At 36.4% G+C, this 19028-nt stretch overlaps 2 protein-coding genes across 2 annotated transcripts; one reads left to right on the forward strand and one right to left on the reverse strand.

The window, feature by feature from the left end:
* Positions 1 to 1264: 1264 nt before the first annotated feature.
* Positions 1265 to 2239, reverse strand: LOC124506461 (olfactory receptor 52D1-like). The gene has a single exon (XM_047072527.1). It carries the CDS (start codon positions 2213 to 2215, stop codon positions 1265 to 1267), a length of 951 nt encoding a protein of 316 aa, XP_046928483.1. The 5' UTR covers positions 2216 to 2239.
* Positions 2240 to 11778: 9539 nt separating this feature from the next.
* LOC124505251 (olfactory receptor 52E2-like) lies at positions 11779 to 12720 on the forward strand. Its single transcript, XM_047071134.1, has one exon. It carries the CDS (start codon positions 11785 to 11787, stop codon positions 12718 to 12720), a length of 936 nt encoding a protein of 311 aa, XP_046927090.1. The 5' UTR covers positions 11779 to 11784.
* The last annotated feature ends 6308 nt before the right edge of the window (positions 12721 to 19028 follow it).

Genomic DNA, 19028 nt, shown 5'->3' on the forward strand with positions numbered 1-19028 from the left:
AAAGTTTCATTTAAACAGAATCATGCAGGGGCGCCTGGGTGGCGCAGTCGGTTGAGCGTCCGACTTCAGCCAGGTGACGATCTCGCAGTCCGGGAGTTCGAGCCCCGCGTCAGGCTCTGGGCTGATGGCTCGGAGCCTGGAGCCTGTTTCCGATTCTGTGTCTCCCTCTCTCTCTGCCCCTCCCCTGTTCATGCTCTGTCTCTCTCTGTCCCAAAAATAAATAAAAACGTTGGAAAAAAAAATTAAAAAAAAAAATAAACAGAATCATGCAGTATGTGATCTTTTGTCACTTAGCATATTGCCCATGAGATTTATCCATGTGAAACTACAAACACCAAAGCAATAGCATTTAATGACAGAAAAAAAAAATTACAGAAAAGATAATTACCCACAAATTGATGACAATCTGGCCAACAATAAGTTTTCTCAAAGTAATAATAGATTCTAGAAGACTGTAGGATAATGACATCAAAAAGCTAAGGAAACGTAGTAACTGGAGAATGGAACTGTATCATTCAAAAGAACAGTATCATTCAAGAAGAACTAAAGAAAACTGTAGATGAACACAGAACACAGAAGTTAGCACCAAGAAACTCTCACTAAGTGGTAAGGTATGTACTTGAGAAAGAAGGACATAAGTCAAAAAGGAATGATTGGGGCAAAAAAAAAAAAAAAACGGGGGGGGGAAGGATGGAATTTGTAAACCTGGTAGTAAGTCTTAGATGATAAACCAAAGATATGTGATTATGTATCATGTTAATTTTAAATTTCTTATTTTTAGCCACAGATGATTCTAGTTTTATGTTTTTTAGGAAATAATACTTTAATATTTTGGTAAAGAGGCATACTCAGTGATATGTTTGCCTGTAGGTAATGATTGTTACAACATAAAATGTATCTTTGGAAGAATTACTTCCCACAGAAAAGTCCTAGCCCTCTGACCATTAAAAGAGGATCTTTATGAAGAAATCACACATTCTGGGGCTCCTGGGTGGCTCAGTTGGTAAGTGTCCAACTTCAGCTTGGGTCATGATCTCGTGGTTTGTGACTTTGAACCCCACGTAGGGCTCTGTGCTGACAGCTCAGAGCCTGGAGCCTGCTTCGGATTCTGTGTCTCCCTCTCTCTCTGCTCCTCCCCCACTCACACTCTGTCTCTCTCTCTCAAAAATAAATAAACATTAAAAAATTAAAAAAAAAAGAAATCACACATTCTAAGATAGATAATATAACATTTGTTCATATATTACTCATCAACACAAAAGACTTATTTCACAGGCCTTGAAAAAGTGAAACATTTAAGAAACCTGTCCTGTATCTTCTTGGTCCTTACCCCGTAGATAATAGGGTTCACCATGGGTGGGACCAGAAGATAGATGTTGGCCACAAATATGTGGACATGGGGAGCCACATGGTGCCCAAACCTGTGGGTAAGGAAAGAGAAGAAGGCTGGAGTATAAGACACTAAGATGACACAGATATGGGAGCCACAGGTACCCAAGGTCTTGAATCGGGCATCCTTGGATGGGAGGTGGAAGACAGTGTGCAGTATGAGAACATAAGAACAAATGATCAATATGAAGTCCAGGCCACCAGTAAGGAAGGCAACAATGAGGCTGTAGGCTCTACGGATTCTTGTCTCAGCACAGGCAATCTTGATGAGGGCCATGAACTCACAGTAGGTATGGGAAATGATATTGGTTCTGCAGTAGGGAAGCCAGCGTAGCAGGAAGGGGTGAGGACTGAGAAGTGCTGTGCCCCGGAGTACTATAGCTAGACCCATCCCCCCAATTACAGCATGTGTCAGAATAGCTGAATGTCTTAATGGGTTACAAATGGCTACGTAACGGTCAAAAGCCATGGCCAGGAAGAAGCCAGACTCCATGGTAGAGCAAGAGTGAATCAGGAACACTTGAGTGAGGCAGGCTTCAAAGCGAATCTCTCCATCATGGAACCAGAAAAGGCTAAGAAGTTTTGGTACAGCTGTAGTACACACAACCAGATCAGCCACAGCCAGCATGCAGAGGAAGAGGTACATTGGCTCATGGAGGCTGGGGTCTGTCTTAATGATAAACAGAAGAGAGCAGTTTCCCAGGAGGGCCAAAAGGTATACCACACAAAAGGGGATGGAGATCCAGATGTGGGCAGCCTCCAACCCAGGAATGCCAATGAGGATGAAGGTTGATGGATGGACATCAGTCTTATTGTATGCTGACATAACAAGTGCCTGATGTTTCAGCTTTCTCTTGGTGTATTTTCCTCTACAACAAACAAAAATAATAGCTTGCAAATTTTGAAACCTTTGATGAGCTAAGTAAACCAAAATGCAGGGAATTGCAGGTCATGAAATAATTCCAATGTCTGTAAATATTTATGAATTATTTCATCATCATATCTGATTATCAGATATTATTTCACAGTTGTAATTACAATGTGGCTGATCTATGGATGCTATATGAGGGAAAATATCTAGGCACCAAAAATTGGAGCTTAATGTGTGAAAATCCAAAATCTTTTACACACTGAGAAGAAAGTAATACGTAAAAAGTAATATGCTAAAAAATATGTAAGAGTCCCAGGTATATTGTGATAAGTGATTCAGTACTTACATATAACACCCATATTATACTGTGTGCTAACTAACTGGAATTTAAATAAAAACATAAAAAAATAAAAATAAGTTTAGATGCTTAGTGGAATTTCTGTATGATTAATTCATCAAAACCACACTGTATGTAATGGCTCCTTCAACTAACTTCTTCTTTCATTACGATACGTGTATTTGTAAATGTATATGTAGAATCATGTGGGGAAAAATGTGTAAGAGTCATGGGTTTGGAGGACTTAGAAACAGTTGTAAGACACAGGTTAGAAAGGCAGGAGGGATGATAGGAAGTTTTAAATAGAAAATATACCTTTTCTTTTAGATTTTAGTCATATTAGTTCATGCCAAGATGCCAAGTGATAGTGTATAGCTTTGAGAAGGGAATACCAAAATTTGGGAGGATGTGTGACTTTGGAAGGACCAGGAGGAAGTTCATTCACACTGACATGGAACTCATTCAGCATGATGGCCAGAGTGGGGCTGATAACAATGTGTCAGGAAATGAATTGGATTTTTTAACCAACAGAATTTCAGGAATGATGAAAACAAGCATTAGTGAGGTTTGGGCTAAAGAGCGATCCTTATGCCCAATTGATTGGAGAAAATTGAACCTGCTCTTAGTGGAAAATCGTATAGTGATCATTCTTATTGAAAACAAAGTTTTGGACAGACCAATTTAACTACGTGCCATCTCAGGGGACAATGTTCATATATACATGTGGAAGTATATACAGTAATTTTCATTGTAAAAGTTCCTGTAAAAAAATAAATATTGAAACATTCAAAATGCCCATCAGTAAATAAATGCCCATCAGTAAAGTAATACTGAACTTAAAAATCTGTGGTATATTTATATTTTAGAATACTCAGAAGCACTTAGAATAAGTAAAGTATATTTTTGCAAACTGACAGAAAAATGAAAAAAGGAAGCATAAATTTTATTTTTCCATTAACATTGACACACATGCAAAAATTAAGCATATGTGTGTGTGTGTGTGTGTGTGTGTGTGTGTGTGTATGCATGTATGGGTGTGGGTGTAGACACACACATTTATAATAAAACTTTTATAAACATAAGAAATAACTTAAAAAGGATATACATTCAATGTAAGAGAGGTCTAAAATATGGGCTCTGACTGTTAAAAACTGAGAACAAACTGAGGGTTGATGGGGGGTGGGAGGGAGGGGAGGGTGGGTGATGGGTATTGAAGAGGGCACCTTTTGGGATGAGCACTGGGTGTTGTATGGAAACCAATTTGACAATAAATTTCATATATAAAATAAAAAATAAATAAATAAAATATGGGCTCTGTTTAAAGTATGTAAGTAAATAATACAGAGTTACAAATGTATTTATCAGAAAAATGTACAACCCAAGAAGTTACAAAGAAGATGTAGCTTTCTATGTCTTGTAAAATATTAGCAAGTTTTCTAACCCCTTGAAATACCTTTCCTATATTTCTCTCCTTGGAGAACTGGTCATCTACTCACTTCATGAAGATGGTAACCCTGTGTCTTTATTTGTCATAGCATTTCTTCACACATACAAACCCTTAGTAATTTGGTTAGAATTGAAGACTGTACTCACATATCAGCTCCTGTGAGATTATTTTTCTGGAAACTTTGAACCATCACTGATATCCCTCAAGTGTTCCTATGATATGTATACTTACCTGTCTTCTATGCTTTGTCATATTGTCTATTTCTGCATGTTTTCTCATTTATTATATTGCAAATATATATATATATATAATGCAAATAAATATATTATATTGTAAATATATATATATATATATATATATATATATATATATTGCAAATAAAATACTTGGCAGAGGCCATGTACTTTCATATATTTGCTTGTTCCAAAGAATGAAGAAAAAGAGAAAAGGAAAAGACAAAGGAATGTTATTATTTTTCTGGTAAATAATTTCAATATAAATTTAAGACAACCAGTGGAATCACTATAAATTTATTATAGTGCACACTATCTTCAAACACTATAGTGCATTAACAGTTTTCCTGATTCTAATATTAAATCTTTAAGACATACCCAGGGATTAGTTTCTAACAAAATTGAATTCTGTCAGCATTTCATTCCTTGCCTGATTATAGGATGGATAAAAAGAAGGTTCAGAGGAAAAGAAACTTACATCTGCTTTTGGGGAGGAATAAAATTTAAAAAAACCTATTATATCTTCTGGCTAAATTCTACACCCCTATACATCTCCTTACAAAAATTAATCAACATGCATTGGCATATATTAGGTAGTATATTACTAACATTGCAGGCATTATCCCATTTAATCCTTAAGGAAGGGGGTTGGTAGATAACCATACTCATAATACAGCTTTAAAAAAAACCCTAAGAATGTTAATTTACGTTCCCAAAGCTATTCTACTATGAATTCAAGGATGTGGAATTTGAACCCTACTTAAGTATAATTACAAAGTTTGTAATCTTTACATTAAGCTTTAGGAGATGAGCACTTCTTAAGGTTTTATAAATGTAAAATGGCATAATGCATTTATGACTACATGAGCAGTATGAGACATTGCTCAAATACCATAGATTTGCTCAGGCTAAAGAACTGACACATCTATACTCCCATCCTTTCCTTCATCAGACTCCCTCTGATGTACTGAACTAAGCAGAGAAGCCCATGCACAAATTTATTCTCAATAAAAGTTGCAGCCTAATCTCAGCCGATACAGGGTAAAACAGAGGTAGGTAGTCTATTCAGGTGCCCCAAGAAATCTTATACAACGTGTTTTTTTATAGAGCCTGTTTGTTCTATTAGAGCCCTGAAACCTTCTCTTTGGCTATGGTCCACTTAGCCAGCCCATGACACAAATGAGTGTGACTAAACAGTGCCTTACCTACCAGGGGACCTGTGAGGATGAGGATGAGCATCTTGGTCTGAGGAACACTTTAGTTCTCTCAAGACTTATAGCATTTCCAAATAAGCTCAGTTATAGACATGTTTTCTGATTTCTAAAGCTCTCAAGGGCATAGAATGGGGGTGGCCTCCCCACATGTCAAGAGAAGAAACCGCTGGGAGTTCAATTTGAGTTCAGAACTCAGGTTCTAAGTCTTTAGCACTAACATCTTAATAACAGGAGAATCTAACAAGGGTGGGGAGAGGGAAGGTGAGTTTTTTGGAGTGTCTCTGGAGCCCGCCTCTCAGCAGGATTGCTTGAGCCTCGGAATTGTTCTTAAATACATCATGTGTATTTATCACAAAAGGGTAGATAAGTGTCTAGTTCCTTTACTTTAAATAATGTCTTTTTATTTTTAATATAGGAAAATATAAACACAAAACAAACATCAACCATACTATAACTTTGATATTTGGTTTAATTTTATTCCATGATTTTCATATTCATATACATTTGAATATTTAAGTCATATTAGACTTTAAAATTTTATATCAGAGTCCAAATAACATGTTGTAACATGTACCTTATTCTTTTCACAATTCATCAGAATAATTTTTGTGGAAGATTTATTTGATTATATGAAATTAATCAAAATGGGATTTTGGTGCAAGTTGAATTATATCTAAACATTAATGTGGAAAATTTGACAACTTTAATAAACATGCAAACCTCTCAGCCATCTAGATTTACTATGCTTTTGCATGTATTTCAGGCTCCTTTGAGAGCACTGAACAGTTTTTACATCATTTTTTGTGTCAATCTCACCAATCTGTAAGTTGTAGAGGTTGGAATTTTATCAGATTAATTTTACATTTACTTACATTCTTTGTGGACATCTTAGATATGAGTCATATAAATTACAAATACACAGCAGGGCTCCATTATATGGGGATTTCCATACTTGCAAATTTGCCCACTCCATACAATTTAAATTGTAACTTAAATTATTGTCAAATAAATTATCATGGCACTTTAACAGTTATTTGCAGCATGCAAAGAGCTGGTAAATATTTGAGTTGCCTGACAGTCACATTCCCAGAGATTGAATAAGGTGATGTTCTGACTTCTCATTTCAGCTATAAACAAGTGCTTTTGCAATCTGTTTCATGCCATATTTTTCATATTTTTGTGTTTTTTGTTGATTCCACTGTTCAAAATGGCCCCCATGCATACGGCTGATGCACACTAGAATAAGTAAATATCTTACCATTTATGGAGTTTACTGGTATAAATAATACTTTTCTAGTGTTTCTAAGTGCAAGATTGTAATGTGCCTTACGGAGAAAATAACCATCTTAGATAAACTCCATTCAAGTGTGAGTTATAGCATTGTTGGTTGTGAGTTCAAGGTTAATGAATCAAAAATATAATATATACCCTGATAAAGGAAGAGGAAACTTGTCTATCTGTGTGTGAAGTCACTCTGGAAAGTACTAAAATAACATCGGTAGGTAGTGTGAGATAAAAATATGGAAAAGATGAAAAAGAGGTTAAATTTGTGGATTCAAGAGATGACAATTAAAAAAAAAAAAGCCTAGTGGGACAACCCTGGTGTGAGGAGGTCAAAGGTATTCAGTTATATCATTCCAGGTCAGAATCACTCTTCTAGGCTGGCACAGGCTGGCTAGAAAATGTGTGAAAAGGCAACAAAGACATCAGGGAAATACAAATCAAAACCACACTCAGATACCACCTCACCCCAGTCAGAGTGGCCAAAATGAACAAATCAGGAGACTATAGATGCGGGAGAGGATGTGGAGAACTGGGAACCCTCTTGCACTGTTGGTGGGAATGCAAACTGGTGCAGTCACTCTGGAAAACAGTGTGGAGGTTCCTCAAAACATTAAAAATAGACCCACCCTATGACCCAGCAGTAGCACTGCTAGGAATTTATCCAAGGGATACAGGAGTACTGATGCATAGGGGCACTTGTACCCCAATGTTCATAGCAGCACTCTCAACAATAGCCAAATTATGGAAAGAGCCTAAATGTCCATCAACTGATGAATGGATAAAGAAATTGTGGTATATATACACAATGGAATACTATGTGGCAATGAGAAAAAATGAAATATGGCCTTTTGTAGCAACGTGGATGGAACTGGAGAGTGTGATGCTAAGTGAAATAAGCCATACAGAGAAAGACAGATACCATATGGTTTCACTCTTATGTGGATCCTGAGGAACTTAACAGGAACTCATGGGGGAGGGGAAGAAAAAAAAAAAAAAAAGAGGTTAGAGTGGGAGAGAGCCAAAGCATAAGAGACTGTTAAAAACTGAGAACAAACTGAGGGTTGATGGGGGGTGGGAGGGAGGGGAGGGTGGGTGATGGGTATTGAGGAGGGCACCTTTTGGGATGAGCACTGGGTGTTGTATGGAAACCAATTTGACAATAAACTTCATATATTGGAAAAAAAAGGCAACAAAGAATATACAATGTTAAACTTGGAGCTCAGGCCTCAGGCAGGTTCTGCTAATCAGGAGGCTGCAGATGAGTTCTTCAAATGCCTATTAAATGGCATTAAGCAGTAAGCAGTAAGTGGAAAACAAGTATCAACACTAATGAGACTGGCTTGTCTTATAAAGACTGCGGAAGGAACCAACATAAGTGGCCTCCAAAGCCCCCGGTTTTCAATCATTTAAGGACTGTACAATTAATCATTTGTAAGAACTATGTATTAAAGGAGGTGGATTTTCACAGAAACACACATTTAAAAAAAGTTTATGTATTGGCTGATTGACAAAAATGTTGTGACAAGATGCTTGTAGGAATCTTACTCTGCATTTCCCCTAAGGGCAATGGTTCCAAATTATCTAATTCAGTGTTCAAGAACATAATTCAGTGTTATAGAACATAGCTATTGAGAATAATGAGAACTATGTTTGTGTGGATACACATATAGGTGTGCGGGAGCAGACTTGCTCACTCTTTCCACCACACTCTTTCCACCACGGGAGAACTCATGGCTGAGGGAATCTCTCTTGGCGCAGAATAGGGCCAGGCTGGGGGAGAGGGGATGTGGGTCAGGTGAAACTTTTCTTCTCATCCTTTTCCATTTGTCTATTCTTGTTGTATGAGCCACCAGGATCCTGTAATCTCTCAACTGAATTCCGGAACTCTCGTATAGGTCTTTTCATCCATCGATGCTTGTTAAATCTGTGTTTTCGTATTGGGAAGAGTCCTGGGTCCTCTTATTCCGTCATCTTGCTGACTTAAACCTCGCTATTCTGCCTTCATTTTCTCAGAAGCCATAGCTCCGTATTGGTTCTCTCTTTTTGAGTCAGAATTAGAAATTAGATTCCTCAGAGACCTTGTGTGTTTTTACAAAACTGGCTCTAGGGAATTTCCTGTTAAAGGCTCCTCACAGGCAAAGAGCAGCACCTTCATAAAGACTGAGCAGGTTGAGATAAAACAGAGACAGGATTCTATCCTGGTGCTCATTCTGGTGAGTCTTCCCCATCTCCCAGCTCTCAGAGCCTCCTTATGTCACAATGATGGCTGAAGGGAAAGAGAGGGATAGGAAAGGAAGAGAAGAGCCATGGGATAAGTGTAGGGGATAGAGGACTAGGACTGAAGTTTAGAGAATGAGTAGGATTACATTAGGAAAAACCATATAATTCTAGTAAAAGCATTTGGATTTCAGCCTGAATCCATTCAATGGGCATTTTAGAAAAATTAGTCTGCCTGATATCTAAAGAATGATGGATAATTAGTATCTTTGGAACATGGTTCAGAGTGTTTTAAAAAATTATCTGTTTAAAACTAACAACATACTTAGGGTTTTAATCTTTATTATCTCTAATCTCTATTTTATAGATGAAAAGTGCTTGTTATTTAGTCTCCTTTGATTATAGAGTGACTAAGTCAGGAAACTGAGTTTCGACACAATTGGTCAAACTATAGAGCTCATGCTTTTAAGCACTGTAAAGTATTGTGTAGTAATAAACCCCAAAAATGATCCCATGAGGACGGAGATAAATGTACTGATTTTAAATCTACTTGAAAAGTAGCATCACCCTTTTTGTTTGTTTGTTTGTTTGGGTTTTGTTTTTGTAGCTTTCTGAGACTATTGCCTACAATTTTGATCTTCTGAGATGTTACTGAAGAATATAAAAAAATTATTTAATAAAAGAATCTGCCATTGGCACTTTGCTTACATTGATAAATCACAGAAAATTTAGCTCCCATAATTGAATCCTACTTTCTATTCTTGTGTTGATCACATCATGCCTTTCTATTCACCATTCCATTACAAGGCCAGAGGATTATAGAAGAGAGACTATTCTCACAGTCATGTCACAGAGCATCCCCTACAAATAACATCTAGGGGCACCTGGGTGGCTCAGTAGGCTAAGCTTCTGAGTCTTGTTTTCAGCTCAGGTCATGGTCTCACAGTTCATAAGATCAAGCCCTTATTGGGGCTCTGCACTGACAGTGCAGAGCCTGCTTGGGATTCCCATTTGTCCCTCTCTCTCTGCTCCTCCCCTACTCATGCTCTCTCTTGCGTGCTCTCTCATTCTCAAAATAAATAAATAAACTTAAAAAAAATCTATTATTTTTAGCTTCCTTCCTTTTCAAACGTCTACCATTTCTTCCCAGGAGTTCCAGCTTTCCTCACCCACATGGTACTACTCCCTCTATTAGTTGTTTATCACAGACATGACACTTCTTGCCTCTGCTTCTCATACAACAATGTCTGGCTAATACCCTGATTGTCTAACTGAAACTGGGATCATAATTACTACTGCTCCTCTGGAATCCTCCAATGATATAAAATCACGAAAAGACACTTTTTACCAGAAAACAATTACATGTAATGAATGATCAAGTGCTTCAGAAATACTCTAACAAATGACATAAAGTACATGAACATGTAGAACAGCTTGGGTAGCTTTGGATATGATAGATTCAGCTTACTCAGAATATGCCACCTGGTCTTTTCTTCAACATATTTGTCATGCATCTTAACTCTTAAAATAATGACTGCCTGAGATTTATAATGAAGACACTGATATCTCTTATTCAGAGGGATGTGAATTTAAAAGAGATTATGTGTTTGTGTGAATGTGTGTGGACAAAGGGAAGCTGTGTGGATCTGACGTGACTGAGGCACGAGTCAGCTTTTCCTTATTTCCAATCTCTCCATTCCAATTTAATTATTTCTGCTCTACCTTCTTTCCGCAGTGCCAGAACTACAAGCACTTCAAGCGTTTGGCAAGGGTTTTAAACTATTTAAGGTTCAGATCCACATGTAAAAATATGGTTAACTATGTTTTCCTATATGTGTTTATAAAGATTAGAGCTGGTACTTGCATAGGTGCCGACAACGTGGAAAGTAATAGGCAGTACCTTCAAAAATGGTAGTTGCCAGGCGCCTGGGTGGCTCAGTTGGTTAAGCGTCCGACTTCAGCTCAGGTCACAATCTTGCAGTCCGTGAGTTTGAGCCCCGCTTCGGGCTCTGGGCTGATGGCTCAGAGCCTGGAGCTTGCTTCTGATTCTGTGTCTCCCTCTCTCTCTGCCCCTCCCCGTTCATGCTCTGTCTCTCTCTGTCTCAAAAATAAATAAAAAACGTTAAAAAAATTTTTTTAAATAAAAAAATGGTAGTTGCTTCTGTTTTCACATTTGCTTCTTATTTTGTAATAATAATGAATAAATATTAACAAATGGATGGATTTTAATCCTAAAGACTTATTTCTAATAGTTTAGACTACATTTTAATGAATCTGTGTTCATTAACACTTGTTACCCATCTTGTATGTCAACACCTATGTGTTACCATCTAACCAAATGGAACCAACAGAAATAACTATTTACATAGGCCAGCACAACTCTGTATATGCCAAAATTGAAAGTAAATTATGTTGGTGATGACAGAAGATAATTAATGAAGTAGGAATTAAGCAAAATCTTAGCCTAATACCAGTGGTGAGACCATTGCAAATTAAAAAAGAAAAAAGAAAGTTGCTAACAAAGATGAATATATTATGAAAAAATGTTTTATTATAATCCACTGCATAACTGCTTCCACAGGTTTTCACTGAGAATTCACTTCCTCACATTGCTCGAGATGGATTTCTGATTGTACATTTTTAATTGTGTGAATTAACTGAAGAAGCGAATGTACAAAATTGTATAATCTTATTTTTCTTTAGGTTTAAAACGTTGCAGAGTTTTACCTTGTGTCCTGAGGATTAATGAACATATAATTGTAAGAACATGGACTTATGCGTTGCCTATCAAGATGTCCCTTCCCAATGACACCCAGTTTCATCCCTCCTTCTTTTTGCTGCTGGGGATCCCAGGACTGGAAACTGTCCACATGTGGATTGGCTTTCCCTTTTGCGCTGTGTACATGATTGCACTCATAGGAAACCTCACTATTTTGTTTGTGGTCCAGGTTGACAGCAGCCTACACCAGCCCATGTTCTACTTCCTGGCCATGTTGGCTAGCATTGATTTGGGTCTGTCCACAGCTACCATCCCCAAGATGCTCGGGATCTTCTGGTTCAACCTCAAGGAGATAATCTTCGATGCTTGTCTCACCCAGATGTTTTTTATCCACAACTTCACTGGTATGGAGTCAGCAGTCCTGTTGGCAATGGCTTATGACCGCTATGTGGCCATATGCAACCCACTTCGATATAGCACCATTCTCACCAACAAGGTTGTCTCTGTGATTGGTGTTGGTGTGTTAGTGAGGTCATTTATTTCTGTTATTCCATTTGTGTTTCTTATTTTGCGACTGCCCTTCTGTGGGAATCATATCATTCCCCATACCTATTGTGAACACATGGGTCTGGCTCGCCTGTCTTGTGCCAGCATCAAGATCAATATGATCTATGGCCTGGGTGCTATTTCAATCCTAGTATTTGACATCATAGCCATTGCCCTTTCTTATGTTCAGATACTCCGTGCCGTTTTCCGTCTTCCTTCCCGTGAAGCCCGACTCAAGTCCCTCAGCACATGTGGTTCTCATGTTTGTGTAATTCTTGCCTTCTATACACCAGCCCTCTTTTCCTTTATGACACATCGCTTTGGCCATAACGTCCCCCGCTATATCCACATACTCCTGGCCAATCTTTATGTCGTAGTGCCACCAATGCTCAACCCTGTCATCTACGGAGTCAGAACCAAACAGATTTATGACCGTGTGAAGAAAATAATATTGCAAAAATAAAGAATTAAAAAGGAATATGTATATAGATGGAACTTCTGAGCAGAGAAACGCCTTGTGATATTAAATTTAGTAAATTTAAATGTGCTTGACAGTGTTTATTTTTGGGGGGGAAGGGGGTCCATTCTGTAAATATTTTAATGAATTCAGAGACTGAAAGCTTAAGCTTTGTTATCCAATTTATATGGTAAGTGAGGGCATATCAGAGTCTTTATATGTGATTTTTAATGACTGGTGTCAGTAGATTTAAAGTAGAATTTATAGGGCATGCCATATTTTTTTGGACATGTACTGGTTACCCTTTATCATTTATATGGCTCTTTTTTTTTTGATGATTCTTATTCCTTTTTTATCTCTAGGTGTCCCTGTATTGGTTTCTCTCTCCTTATTTTGCATCCCCCCCCTTATCTGTTCTTCTTTTTCTTTTTTTTCCTCTTCAGAAATTATGCAAATTTTCATTGCATTACAAAAACCGTATTGTGATATCCTGTGATTTCATCAAAATACTGCAAAGATCCAGAATCATATCATAGATTAAGTCCTGGTTTTATACATAGAAAGGAAGTGAGGAAATAAATGTGGCTACAAAAACCTTCCTCCTAATTTTTGTGTGGCGTTTCTCACAAATATATTTAGGTTTACATAGACCCAACTCTGATGTAAACTTGAAGGAAGAAACCTCCTGCAGCCTGGAGAGGCTGCCCACTGTCACCTCCTAGGTTCTATTGGTTTTCTCACTTGCTTTGAGAGTCATCTTGTAGTTGTTTCCTTTTGTCCTGTCTTTTCATATATGATTTGAACAGTTAAACAGAACTTGATTCCACTCCTACTTCTATCTTTGATGCGTAAGTTTCAGTGGCCTCAATTTCTTTACTTTCCAAATATAGTCATTGTTTCATTTCAGAGATTAAGCATGAAGTCTTAATTATATGATGCTTCTAAAGTCATCAGCATAGTTCCCAGGATGTTGTTTGCAATAAATACAAAATAATTGTTAGCCATTAGTATTATCATTATTTGTATTACTATGTTTTGTTTATTATTCTCACCCTTGGCAACAGTGTATCTATAAGAGGTGTTTATGGGTTTTATTTTAATACCACCTTCACATAAAATAACCTGAAGCTAAAGTGACACAAAGTACAAAAAGTATCTAATATAATATATGCATTGTATATGTACTACACACACACACACACACACACACACACAAGATACTAGTCCACAACTAATTTGTTGATATTTTATAAAAACTTGATTTTCTTAAAGTTATTATTTAAGGAAAATTTTCAAAATGCTCATTTTACCTAACTCCATCAAAAATGACATTTATATTTTTCATGTATATATTTGGTATTACCTCTTAGTCTTTAAAACAGAAATTTTTAATTTGGAAATAATTATTTTCATCATTTATCCTTGTCTTCCTCATTGTGTAATGCGAGGCAAGTTATCTCCATTATCTCCACAATCTTTTGTTATTTTGGCTCATATTCTCTTGATCTCACTCATATGTTCCTTTTTCTAACTCTCTCTGTAGCCTGATCTCTTGTATGTGATCACTCTATCTCTGAAGTACCTCTATCATCAGCCACTTCCAATCTTCCAGACTAGCTGATTTTGTTTCATAAATATCTCTCAGGTATTTTGTTTTCTGTCTCCAGTGGCACCATCTTATTTAGTATTCCTAGTGACCAGCATGTGATGTTAGGACCTTTGTTACATTGCCCATGCCAAACATCCTCCTAATTTCAGGTTTCATATCACAATTAACATCCTTGGTTTTTGCTTTATAGAGATATGCCTATTCCTTCATAAATCCCTTTACACCCCAAATATACCTACTTTCTAAGACCTATTGCCTGTCTCCTTCATTCGCTAAATACTAATGGCACACCAATTTTCTGGTATTTGCATTTTAATTTTCAAAGTCTACTATTCAAATAAAATCTTGTTTCAGATAAAGAAAAACATTGGTTCACATAGGAGTGAATTTCTATATGTATGCACATTTTAGGGTAACTATCTTCATACTGTTGAAGATAGAGCAATACTCACTTTTCTTTGCCTTCTGTGCACTTCTGCTCCATTCTCTTACTCACAACTTAATATTATAATCACTTGCAATGTGTACATATCATCCTCTCTCCTCCTGGGTGATAAGGAATTTGATATTACTTTATTTATCCACTTAGTTACTTATAGTGTGACTCACACAGCTACTCAATAAACGTATGCTGAATGAATCAATCTAAGTAAGAATAAAAGAATGCATGTACTTACTATTAGTCACACTATAATACAAGAAAGTTGACATTAAACGTGTGCATTGGTGTAAGCTACCATTGCCAAAATTTAAAAAAATGTACAAAAAACAGACTGATAATAGGATATTATACTACATCAGAAAGAGGTGAATAAATGATATAATTCTAAAAATAGTGAGTGCGTACAGCACATCTTTCCAGCTCAACTGATTTAATGCAAAATGGAATATACATATTTTTACTTCTTTTTTTACTCATTGTGCCATTTTTTCTTAAACACACACACATGTACACACACACTCCTAAACATGTGCTTGCACACACACATGTATATATGTATATGAACACATAAAGATAGATTTACACACACATACACACAATGTTGGGGGAATTTACAAAATGGAAAATATTCTGTTATGCAACTTCTTCTAAAATGGCCAATTTCACATTAGTAGTGATTTAAAAACTCGATTCAAAATTCCTTCCTCTTGAAAGCCTTTCTAATGTGGACTTAGCACACTATTTCACGATTTTTACTTCCTGAGTTAAGAGCCAGATGTCCCTGTGCTTTCCTCAATAGAAACACTGATTACAGACTCTTTTTTTCTCTTGCACAACTAGGGCCATACCCATTTAATCAAGATGCATAAATTATGATCATATAAAAATATTTCCTTATTGAGGAATATAAAATTTAAATTAAATACTATAATCTCATGTTATTAGCTTTTATCTTCCATAATACTACATTTTTTTATTTGAAATGACTTATGTTGTTCAGGTCAATAACAGTCATTCTTTCAACAAAATTTAATAAGAAATGTTACCCAGCATATTGTGCCAACTACTGGGGTATGCATAAGGATGTACATGATAATTTCAGGAATTTGCTGCCTAGTAGATGAGAAATATCAGCATATATTATATGATGTTCCAAATGAAAACAATGAGGGCTGTGTGTATATAATGAAAGGGAGGCAGGGAGAGAGATGAGGGGGGTGATGATCAATTAGGAAAGAGAGCACAGTCAAGCTGTATGGAAGGGTAAGTTGACTTCTCTGGGCATAGAATAATTGGTACATTCTAGGAAAATAAAAAGCAAACATTAAAAGCATTGTATTTTTGATTTTGCTTATTTCAATGCATTTACCATGTCCATCCTAATAAGACTACAATCTGGCAGATGTGCAACAGTGATTTTTTCTTGATAGTTCTGTTACCTCTTAAGCCATTATGATTATCTGCATATTTCCAATTTTCACTCATTCCTTGGCTTCACACTCACTTCATCTCTTCTTATTTTTATCTTCTAGTTCATGCAGATATAGTATAGTGGTGTTTTCTTTTTCTTTTTTCTTTTTGTCTTTTTTATTGCCCCCAGAGTTTCACATAAAAACATTCAAGCATCAAAATCTTAACACAATTTGATGTGTCTATTTTTTGCTTTACAAGATTTCTGTTAGATTAATCCATTTTGTGTGTAATAGTAATTCATTTGTATTTTCTTTTGGTTTGCTTCTTATTGTTTTTATTGTGCTGTTTTATTTCTTAATAGATAGTATTTTCTTTTAAAAAAATTTTTTAATGTGTATTTATTTTTGACAGAGAGAGAGAGAGAGAGAGAGAGACAGAGCATGAGCGGGGGAGGGGAAGAGAGAGAGGGAGACACAGAATCCAAAGCAGGCTCCAGGCTCTGAGCTGCCAGCATAGAGCCCGACGTGGGGCTCAAACTCACAGACCATGAGATTGTGACCTGAGACCATGAGATTGTGACCTAAGCCGAAGTCAGACTCTCAACCGACTGAGCCACCCAGGTGCCCTGATAGTATTTTTCTTTGATGAATAAACCCAATTAATTTATATATTCTACTGTTGTTGAATAATTTTAATGATTTAATTTTTTTCTCTATTCTGAATAAATCCCTATGAACATTTTTGTGTATGTATTTTGGTGAACATAATCACTCATTTCCTTTGGACATTTATGTAATAGTAATTGCTGGGAATATTTAGAATTAGCAGACACTTCCAATTTCCAAAGTGATCAGCAGATGCTCCTATCTTTATGAATACTTGGAATTAGCAGTCTTAATTTTCAGCCATATTGGAAAGGTTGTAGGTATAGCATGGTGCTTTATTTTCCTGATGAGTAACAGTGATGAAAAAATTTTCTTATGCTCATTGGATATTATTTTCCTTTAAAGTGCCAGAGTATTTGCTCTTATATTTTACATTGTTTTGTCATTTCTTTATAGATTAATAACAATTTCAATTCACTATTTTAATGTGTTATTAATATAAGTGTTTTAACCAATATATGTATTGGGAGTATCACCTCCCAGTCAGTGATTTTCCTACTGTGTCACCATCCTAATAGAAATTTTGGTAAGTGGTGTTCTTATATTTTTCACTCTTTTTAAAAATTAATTAAAACAATTATTTTTTTAGAGAGAGTGTGAATGAGCATGAGGGGGAAGAGGGGCAGAGGAGAGGGAGAGAGAATCCCAAGCAGGCTTCATGCTGTCAGCACAGAGCCCCACATGGGGCTTGAAGTCAGGGATCCCAAGATCATGACCTGAACCAAAATCAAGAGTTGATGCCTCACTGATTGAGCCACGCAGGTGCCCTTTATATTTTTCTATGATTAAGTAATGTAATTTCACTTTATTTTTATTCATTACATTGAAAAATACATTTGGCCTTATTTTGTAATATTAGGGTAATGCATCTTTTTCCTTGGTTTCCATGTATTTCATGTCTCTAAATACATTTCATGTGGGGCGCCTGGGTGGCTCAATTGGTTAAGTGTCTGACCTCTGGTTTTGGCTCAGGTCATGATCTCACTGTTTGTGAGATCAAGCCTGTGTCAGGCTCTATGCTGGCAGTGCAGAAACTGCTTGGGATTCTCTCTCTCTCCCTCTTTCTGCCCCTGCCCCGCTCATGTGCTTCTGCTCTCTTTCTCTGTCACAAAATAAATAAGTAAACATTTAAAATAAATAAATAAATAAATAAATAAATAAATAAATAAATAACTTCATGGTTTTTTTTTTCATTTTTATGTTAAATTAATTTTTATTAACTTCTATTTGGGGCACCTGGGTGGCTCAGTCGGCCGAGCACCAACTTTGGTTCAGGTCGTGGTCTCACCGTTGGTGAGTTCAAGCCTGGTGTCAGGCTCTGTGCTGATGGCTCAGAGCCTGGAGCTGGCTTCAGATTCTGTGTCTCCCTCTCTCTGCCCCTCCCCTGCTTATGCTTTCTCTCTCTCTCTCTCTCTCTCTCAAAAATAAATCAAAATTAAAAAAAAATCAAAATAATCTTTAATGAATAAATAAATAAAGCCAGTAAGACTAGCACTACATAGGATAGAAATAAGATATTTTGTCTTATTCGATAGCTACGATACATTATTGATGAGTAGTAAGACATGGATGTGGGAAGGGGATATATATATATATATATATATAGTTATATATATATATAGTTTTATATATATATAGTTTTATATATATATATAGTTATATATATATATAGTTTTATATATAGCTAAATTATGTTCTAAACGTGCATTGCTATGATATCTAATAAAATTAAGATGCAAAATTTACCCAATAAGAGATTCTGTTCATGTCATATTTCATATGAACACATTTGGTAGCATTAGTTTCGCATCTCTGATTTTCTATTGACAAGATGTGTAGGGGATGTAGGGAAGATGTTTGCTTTTCCATCAGTCCCTTTATCCTAAGTGCAGATAATGGAATCTTTCTCAGGAGATTCTGTGGTGTTAGCTATGGTTCATGCAGGGGATTTAAGTTGGCTTTGTGTTCAGACAGGCCCCCAAGGGCCCTAAATACAGGTAGTACAAAACCTTATTCCCATTACTGGATATACCAGAGCTCCCTAGCCCTAGTCCTGCTGCAGGTGAGTTTCCTATTAAATGTGTGATGGAGATGAATAGTGATCAGAGACTCTCGTCTAACAATTAAGGAACAGGTTACAGCTAAATTTATTAAGCTACTATATTCTATCTTACTACCATAGAAA

This window comes from Lynx rufus, unplaced genomic scaffold (genome assembly GCF_022079265.1).
Source record: "Lynx rufus isolate CCGP_SWC_20201006 ecotype Redwood Valley unplaced genomic scaffold, mLynRuf1.p SCAF_9, whole genome shotgun sequence".
Classification (NCBI taxonomy): Eukaryota; Metazoa; Chordata; class Mammalia; order Carnivora; family Felidae; genus Lynx; species Lynx rufus.